Source organism: Nannospalax galili, unplaced genomic scaffold (genome assembly GCF_000622305.1).
Source record: "Nannospalax galili isolate Female #2095 unplaced genomic scaffold, S.galili_v1.0 scaffold246, whole genome shotgun sequence".
NCBI classification, from domain to species: domain Eukaryota; kingdom Metazoa; phylum Chordata; class Mammalia; order Rodentia; family Spalacidae; genus Nannospalax; species Nannospalax galili.
Window position 1 is genome coordinate 4953601 of NW_008356327.1, and position 9776 is coordinate 4963376.

At 35.7% G+C, this 9776-nt stretch overlaps 1 protein-coding gene across 1 annotated transcript in view; it reads left to right on the forward strand.

Annotated features, from left to right (window-relative positions):
- Klhl1 (kelch like family member 1) overlaps positions 1 to 8489 on the forward strand; it is a gene marked incomplete at its 3' end in the record, with an annotated part of 251718 nt that extends 243229 nt beyond the window's left edge. Inside the window, exon 5 of the mRNA XM_008854550.2 lies at positions 8277 to 8489. Within this exon, the coding sequence (XP_008852772.1) occupies positions 8277 to 8489 (213 nt within the window). The remainder of the gene's footprint in view (positions 1 to 8276) is intronic.
- Between the last annotated feature and the right edge of the window lie 1287 nt (positions 8490 to 9776).

Below are 9776 nucleotides of genomic sequence, written 5' to 3' on the forward strand. Positions count from 1 at the left end.
AGTTTAAGGAAAGTAAACGATATACAGGAGGAAAATCTTTTAATAAATGTATCTGAAAAAGTACTTGTGTCCAATATGTATTTTTAATTGAAATATTTTTATTTATTATTTAAAAAAAGAATGCATGAGTTCCTCTGCTCAGAATGCAGGGATGTTAGGTATGGGCCATGCACTCTGTTAGGGAGTGAATCCCATATTAGCCTGTGCCACTGAGTCCAAGACCTTACCACTCACAAAATGTACATTGATGGAAAAAGCAATAATATAATTAAATGAGAGAAAAATTGTTATTAAAATATTTTACATTCAAATTTGGAAATAATATTTAAATGCTGCTAAGAAAATTCTGTGTGCTTAGAAAAAAAATTTTTCTGATAGCAAAACTATTTTAAAATAATGTGAAGAAGAAAAAATAATTATTAGACTTACGGCTTTTTCCTTTTGTTATTCCTTTATTGTAGAACTGGGATGGGACCTCAGATCTTGCATATGCTAAGCATGCACTCTAGAATTTAGCAATGTATACAATTCTTTTTCTCTAATTATTGTGACTTGGATAGTGGCAAATTATATTTGATGCCAAAAAATTTTATGATATTGTTTTTAATCTATATCTACAAGTTAAACATATGTGTATTAAAATGAAAGAAATTGTCAATGTTTTAGCATAAATCTACTCAATATCCCACAGAAGTTGCACTTTCAATATTACTTCCACATGGTTTCTGTGTATGGCAGAGCTACATTGATACAGATGTCATACTTGGTATAATTTAATCAAGAGTTTTTCCAATCTTGTTCTGAGGTATTCTGATTTTTCTCAGAATATTTTCTCAGATACAGAAAATTGTGTAAGATTAAAGCTATGCATCCAGCTTAGCTTTTAAGTGTTTGTTACATCGGGATTCAATTCACTGTAGGACTATTTATAGTGTTTTTCTTAGAAGGAGTACATAGTTCAGAGTGTTCTCAAAAGATGATTAATTTGGTTTACAATCTCATGCAAAATTTTAATTTGTGAAGGGTTATTACAAACATTCTATCCTATTAAAACCATCCGCAGGTCTATGTTCACATATCAATCAAGGTGGCATGTCAGTTATTCTACATATTATATTATGTCTTTGATGTGTAGATTCCTATGGTCATATTTGATATATTGATATCATCTTCTACTTTCTAGTTTAAACACATCACATATTCTTAGTCCATTTGACTATGATCACTTTTGAAATAATGAGCTTTTAATATGCAATAGTACATCACTTCAAATTCATCTTTTCTTTCATTAAAAGTTTTCATATATATTATTTTATTAATTTTATTATATAAATATATTTTATTTTTATTATATAAAATATATTTTGCTACATATATGTAAGTGCACCTATGTATGCAATGCCAAACGAGGTCAGAAGAGAGCATCAAATCCCCTGGAACTAATTTTATGGAAGGCTACAAGCCTCCATATGCATGAAGAGAACTGAACCTAGGTCCTGGCAAGAGCAACCAGTGCTCTTAACTACTATATCATCTTCCAAGCTCCATTTTTATCTGTTTTTCAGTTATTCAGAATGATATTGTCTTTGTTAGCTTTCTATTAATGTGATAAAAACATGGACCAAACCAATCTGTGGAGGAAAGGGCCTATTTTATTTACATCACCCAGGTCATAGTTCATTTCATCACTGAGGGAAGTTGGAGGACAGGATAGGAACCTGGGAGCAGGAGCTGAAGCACCAACCACAGAGAAATGCTGCTTACTGACTTGTCCTCTGGTCTCTACTCAGTCTGTTTTCTTATATAACACCAGACCACCTCCCCAGAGGTGACACTGCTCACAGTGGGCTGGACCCTTAACAATCAACAATCAAGTAAATGTCCCATAGACATGGCCACAGGCCAGTTCAAAGGAGCAAAGTCATCAACTGAGGTTCCCCCTACCCATGTGTGTGTCAGGTTGACAAAAGAATCTATCTGGCATAATTGACCCCTTGTCAACTTGACACACAAACACATCACACACAAAAAAAAGAAAAACAAAAAAAAAACACACACAAAAAAACCACTTGCAAATAATTACTATGAGATGAGTGAGAGTAGGTCTTTAAGAGAGTAACTCTAGATAGGCTGAATAGAATCCAGTGGATAAAAGTTCATCAAGGGACACCTGGATAAAAATGGTTTACTGTACTGAACTTAACAAGAATACTTTAAATGTGGTTGAGGTGAGCTCTGGGGGATGGAGAGGGGAGAGAGTTTCTAAATTTAAGTAAGATATATTATACAAAATGCACAAAAATCAATACAAATGTTTTAAATGGAATAATCAAATACTTTAAAAGCTAAATGCCTCTTTAAAATAATTCAAAACCTCTCAATTGTGGACTTTAGTAAAATTCAAAGTAAGTTACATACTACCCTGTTTCAAAGGGGAAGAACAGGGCACACTTAAGTAAAACCACAGTTCAGCAATATAATTCATTATTGGACATCTGTGATTCACTCACAGTCTTTTGGAATCCAAAGACTTTGGCAGTGCAACTTTTTCTGTGTCTGCCATCCACAGCACGCACAGCTTGCCTCATAGTTTCAGGCTCGTTCCCCTCAATACCTGTCGCTGACCTTGGTTGTCCCATGATCCTGGAATCTCCAATATGTGAGGGTCTCATCTGCAACTGAGGCTGTACCTTCACCATTGCCCTTGCCTGGCCTCTCACAGTAGCAAGCCACATTCTTTCCTTGACCCCTTCAAGCCTTCAAAAATCAGTACCATGTAGGAGTCTCATATATTGCCAAGTCCTGCTTCCAAATTGAGATGGAGTCTCAGGCCCCCTCAGGACAACAGCTTCTGTGTACTGATCCTGAGGAAATACTTCTCAGAAGATTTCCCTTCAGTGATGTTGGTCTTTTTACTCACGCTGATTTTCAGCCCAAGCTAAACAATATCAGTTGTCCCAGTAAAGCACAAAAGATTTCACTTCTAAAAATTCTGAATTCCATACAAACAGCCCTGATAGAGTCTTTGCTTCCCTTTGAAGATTCACAAGTCAGATCACGTTGTCTTCACCTCTTTTAGCATTATTATCTACATTCATACAAACAGCTCACCTAGCTCCAAGCATTTTTCCTGTTCAAAGCTTCAAAAACTTCCACAATCCTACCAGGTACATCTGGCCAGGTTCATCACAGCAGTACCTCACTCCTGGAAAAAAAAAAAAAAAAAAAAAAAAAAAACTACTGTTCCAGTCTCTTTCTATTTCTGTAATAAAAACATTGATCAGAGTCTGTCATCAACAGAAGTCAAGGCATGAACTCAGAGCAATAACATGGAGGCCAAAGCTGATACACAGATCATAGAGGGAAGACTACTTACTCGCTTGCTCCCCAGGCCCATGCTAAGCCTGCTTTATTATCCAACATAGGGCCACCTTCCCAGGAGTTGTATGACCCATAGTGGGTTGGTGGTCTCCACATATCTCAATAGTCAAGAACACGTCCCACAGACATGGCCATAGGCAAAGCCTATGGAAGACATTGCACAATTGAGGTTCCTTCCACCCAGATGTGTCAAGGTGATAAATGAAACTATCCAGCATAGATACATAAAGTGTTCAAAAGAATTTCCTACAAAAATAACCATGGCAAATAATTTAGAAGTTTGTTATGACTTTCACATAATAAGGTGTTGAACGATTTGAACAATGTAAAGAAATTAGTGTTAATTCCTTACAATATCTTTTATCAACAAAACATACTTGAATTGAAAAACAATTGAAGAACTATACTGTAATTGCCAGTAGAAAATTTTAGGCAAAGTAGTACTGAAAGGAGGCTTGATAAAGTTAGGAGGGGAGAAAGGAAAAATTCAGAATGCCGCCCTGCATATATGTAAAAACAGAGAAGTAAATAGCATAATATATGCACATGACATGAGCTACAATAACTGATAGTAGGCCCCAATTTTCACTTAATTCACAGCACTTTTTACCATCAAGACCAATACTTTGCAAGGAACATTGTATGATTCACAAAGATACACAATTACAGGAATTATGCTGAATTAGAAGCGATATATGAGGGGAAAGAAAGAAAAGGAAGTTTCTGTAGTGATAATAAATGAAAGTATTATCAGAGTTGTCTTAAAAGGGAATCAAACTGTAAAGACCTGTAGACTTCCTGCCAGATGGATTTCAATTTGACTTTAAGTTTCCTAGCGGCCAAATAAAAAGAGAAATCTGATCAATTTCATAATTTACAACATCCATGATAAGGCAAACCAATTTACTCATGAGAAGTGCAATTATTCTTGCTACTAAAACCTGTAAGAAATTTCCCCAAGGGTCATCATAAAGAGGACACTACAAAATATAGTGAAATATGCCTTGAACAAAATCTTTATGGTAGACACCACTAAGTTTCATAGCCTGTTTTTTCATGAGGTTTCATACGGTATTCTGACAGTCTAGCTACACAATTTAAGGCAGAGTTAATAATGGCAGAGATTCTTGATTAAAAGCAAAATGAAGAGGATGAAATACCTTTCAAAAATGTGCCTCTTTTCCTTCATTTATTTAGAGAAATGTAGCATTAGTAAGTCTCTAACAATTTTTAAACTCCATAAGTAGTTACTGAATATCTATTATTTATGTAGAACTAAATAAACCTAGAGGGAACATAGGGATAGAATAATTTCTAAGAGCAAAACTAACTCAGCTACTGTGATGCTAATTAATATAGGCAAAGTATTATTTCCAAATTGCATTATTATATAATTTATGTAAATGAATGGCTGAGGGGCCTGGAGAAATGTAAGGTTTGTCCCAAAGCATTGTATTAAATATGAAGTCACTTCAGTTCCATATCTAATTACTTCATGGGCCAGGTGTTTCCTTACCAAGTAAATATGAATTGACTACAAAAAGAAGACCAATATGCTGCAGTTGAATGATCTATTCTGGTTAAGTGGTGCCATGATAGCTTTCTATTTTTTAAGCCTTAGTCTCACTTCACTTCAGATTCCATACTTAATTTTTTGTTTTGTTGAGATTTCTACTACAACCATGCCTTTTAAACTGTTCTGAGAAATCTTAGCAAAAGAAGGCAAAACTGGAATCTCTGCTTGTTCTAATCAATACTGTACACTAGTATATTTTTGCTTAAAATCCAGAAACATCTGCCACTAAAATCACATATGGAAATCACATGAAAATTTGTGGTATTAGTAATTCTTTTCCTCTGTATAAATCATACATTCCCTTGTTCAATGAATATTTATAGTTACCCTGCTCTTTCCCAGGTACTGTGACAAGACCTAGATATAAAATTTACATAAGTCAAGGTCTTTGAACCTACAACTAAGTATGTTACAGGAGTCTATAGGTCTCTTCATTTGAATGGAATTGACTTAATCAAATGACACAGTTTAAACGGATGTTTATTTCCAAATAAAATCAAATCGGAGCATGCTCTCCAAAGAAATAATAAGTGGACTACCTAAAATGATGGAGGTATCATAGTGAATTCTGTGTTGTGGATTAAATATATATATATTCATTATATATGTACATATATATATATATTCATTAATGGTGTGGGTGGCATATTTACTGTGTAAGATGACATTTTTTCTCTCCCATGTTATAATGGACTAGACCTCTCTTTTAGGTTATTTCTCACTGTGATCTGGAAAACATGGTGGAGAGGGTGAGATGAAGAGTTGTCTTTAGCTATTATGCGTGGACACATACCATATCTTCTTGAGTTTTGATGTAGTAGCTTTTCTGTAGAATTTGCTTTTGTAGGTTTGACCATAAAGGAACTTTCTTACTATCAGGAACTATAACCACCAAGATTCAGCTGCAGCTTTCTTGATCACATCACAAATCAGTTGTTTTTGACACTCCTCAAATTCCTCTGAACAGCCTCATGACTATCTATGATTTAAACCATTTTATTATTTGTAATATTGAGCTTTCATATTAAAGTGTGATCCAGGATTTCAACAATAGATTGCAAGGCTGCACAAATAAGAACAGGGCTTGGCCTGCCTTGTAAGATGCCAATCTCCGAGTTCTACCTCTCATGTAGAGCTCACAATCTAAAAGCACACCAAAGATCAAGATGCTGTTCAGTTTCTTCTGTGACAGATCTGAAGGTACCATATTTTGTGAGAATGTAGTAGAAGGGAAACTACATAAAAACTATGGATAGGTTTTGAATTAATGTAGTAATTAATTTGCCTATTTATTTACTTATTTATATGTTGAGAATTATGGAACCTAGGCTATCCTCACACTCACTATGTAGCTGAGTCTGGCCCTGTACTCTTGATCTTCTTATACCCCCTGACAAAGTGCTGGGGTTTAAGTCATGCACCACTGCTTCCACATTCTTTAATTAAGTCTTGATATATGACAGGAAACAGGCAAAGTTAATGAATGTGACAAGTTGAAAGCAAAATGAGTGATTTTGTTTCTGCTATGAAAGAAAGTGAAAAATTCATTATAATAAGAAGAGATCAGTGTTTAAAGATAAATTTTAATGAGTCCTTAAAAGCAAACACTGAAGATGCTATGCTGTGGTCACCACCAGCAGCGGCCACTCCTCTGTTCTCACTGGCGCTGCTCCTTCATTCTCATGGACTTCGAGGCTGCTCCTGTACTCGCCCTTGGCTGAGGCCTCTCATCTGCCTGCCCTGGGCTCAGCCTGCTCTTCTGCTTGCCCAGTGCCCCCTTCTATCATTGCTGCTTCTGCCTGGTCCCGGACCCCAGGGCTGGTGAGGAGACTGTGTCAGTGGAGCTGCATTCAGACAGAGGAGACCAGATTCAGTGACACAGGTTTGCTTTATTGCTGGAAAGTACAGGCTTATATAGGGGTAGTGGTCCATTCACACCACAGCAAGTAGGATACCTTATTAGCATAATGGGTTTAGTGTCCTATCACAGTACAGCAAGTAGGATACCTTATTAGAATAACAGACTTAGCGTCCTATTAGCAAAAGAGACTTAACCTCCTATCACAGAATAGCAGGTAGAATGCCTCATTAGCATAATGGGTTTCAGATTACAGAGCCTGGATTCCTGGAAACCACGTGACCCTGACTGTTGCAATATCTAAGTTTTGCAATTTGGACCAAGGGTAGTGACTAGGGAGTGGCGAGCTCTAGGCATCAGTCTCACGACCTGCCAATGGGAGCAAGTGACAACGCTTTTCTTGTGGCTCCAGCAGTCAGGCCGTTGCCTTGGGCCTGCTGTATGGCTGTCAATAAGACTTTCACCCTAGGCTCAAGCCTGTCTCCCATACTACACATACATTTAAAATTTGGAAATACCATGTTTTCTTCATTATGGAGAACACAGTGAAAGAGCTAAGAGGAGACACAGGCACAGCACTCAGGAGACTATGCTAGACAGATGAAAATAAATGAGAAATATCATTGTGATAAAACTGATGGCTGCTGGGAGAGAGTGAGTTTTCTTCAGGGGTATGGCCCTTGAGGGGACACTCTGCTCCAATAGACGTCTTTGCCCCCATACACAAACAGGCAGCACTAAGTGCTCTAAAGTGTTTTGTTTTGTATTTTTTTAAGAACGCATGAAATTGGAAAGGAATAGCTGTGGGAGGGCAGTAGAGGAGGAACTGGAAGGGAGGGAATGGGAGGTAGATTTGATCAAAGCACATTATGGGCATACGTTAAATTCTCAAACAATAGAATATTAAAAAATAAAGAACAAAATTAAGCCAAAAAACTGTCATAACAAGAAATTGAGAGAGAAAACAGAAGATAGAACACGAAGTATGCTGTGACTTCTGTGGCCTCTGAGTCCTGATTCTTGCCCCTTTGAAAAAACAGCAAAGCAGCCTTCTGTTACATTAATCTATCTAATTGTATTACCATTTTCTGATTCATGTATGTATTCTCAAGCCTTTGAAAATGTGAAATGTTAATTTTTTCTTGTTTGGTATATCTTACAGAGCAGTACTCTTGAAATTTGAACATTTAATCACCTAATACATTCTGCCTGCATAACAAATCTCAACATTATAATCCTCCAGTTATTACAAGATCTGTGCTGTCTCAGACACATTTACACTTCAATTACAACTACAAAACTTTCATTCTAACAGCTTCTATTTTCTGAAGGATTGAGTTTCAAGGATTATATTATAATGAGAACAAAGCTTACTGACTGCTTTTCTCATTTCTATCTCAGATGCTTTGCTGCCAAATAGAAGCAAAATAGAATTTATGCCAAGATGTTTTATCCCCACAGGAAAATATAATGGAAGTTATCAGAAATCAAGAATTTTTACTCCTTCCTGCTGAGGAGCTCCATAAACTATTGGCCAGTGATGATGTCAATGTTCCTGATGAAGAGACCATCTTTCATGCATTAATGATGTGGGTGAAGTATGACATGCAGCGGAGATGCAGTGACTTGAGTATGCTCCTTGCCTTTATACGACTTCCTCTTCTCCCGCCACAGGTAATTACAGGTGTTTCAATAAGTAAAGCCAGTAAAACATCTTGCACTGCGAGAAATAGTTACAGCACAGGTGTTTGTTTTTGTTTGTTTGTTTGTTTTATTTGGGTTTCTTTTTTTTTTTTTTTTTTTGTTTTTTTTTGGGTTCTTTTTTTTTTTTTTTTTTTGGTCTTTTTGAGAAAGGGTCTCACTGAAGTCACATTTGGCCTGGAACTCACTATGTAGAGCAGGCTGGTTTTGCTCTCACAGGAGTTCACCACCCTCTGTTTCCCCAGTGCTTGGATTAAAAGTGTGTGCCACCACACCTGACTTTACAGCAAAGTTATAATTTTTATTACAACTTTAGAAGTTTAGACAAATTTTTATTTAAATTAAATGAGAGTGAAAAACTCAAGGATGTTGGATCATAGAACTGAATCTTAGATACTTATAGATTCATGTTTACTTTTGCATTCTGATGACATTTTATTTTGATATTCAGTTTTCATAACTGCAATGTGTAATTGTAAAAACAAAAGTTTTTTTTAGTCATTAGACAATAAATGGACACCAACTCCTTATACAGTATCTATCACTTGTTTTCTATCTTTCATTTATCTATCTGCAAAAAAATCTTTACACTTCCTAAAAGGCAATAGTGTGGTTATTCATTGAAGAAAATAAATATTCTTTGTATTTTTAAGGCCCATTGAATGAGGTTTCAATATCTATATTGGAATATAATATATTCTTGAGTAGTAGAAACGTCAATGGTAAGAGTATTCATCAATTAGAAATGTGGAATTTTTCTTCAATAGAGGTAAGGAGGCTCCAAAATGAGAACACTAATTTACTGATAAAGTAAACAGGACATAGAAAAATTCAAAATAATTTCTATAACTTGACATATACTTCCCATGAACTCTGATTTAGCTATATTTGGCTAGTAAAATAATCTCAATCAGAAATAAAAAACACTCAGTGACCATTTATTTTCCTGTTACAAGAACATAATCTTTGTGATATGGATGCTGGGAACTGAATTCATGTGTACTAGAAGAGCAGGAAGCATTGTTAACCACTGAACTACCGCTCTGATATTCATTCTTTAAAAAATTTTTTTTAAATTATTTGGGATCATAACGTAGTGTATTTGATCATATCATTCTCTCCCGAAACCTCTACCATATCTATGTGTACCTCCTTACACCCAAGTTCATGGACCAGTCATACTTTGTTGTCTAATCTCGAAGATCTTTATTTATTATTATTTTTTTATTTTTCTACTGAATTTTTGTGGTTTTCATACAA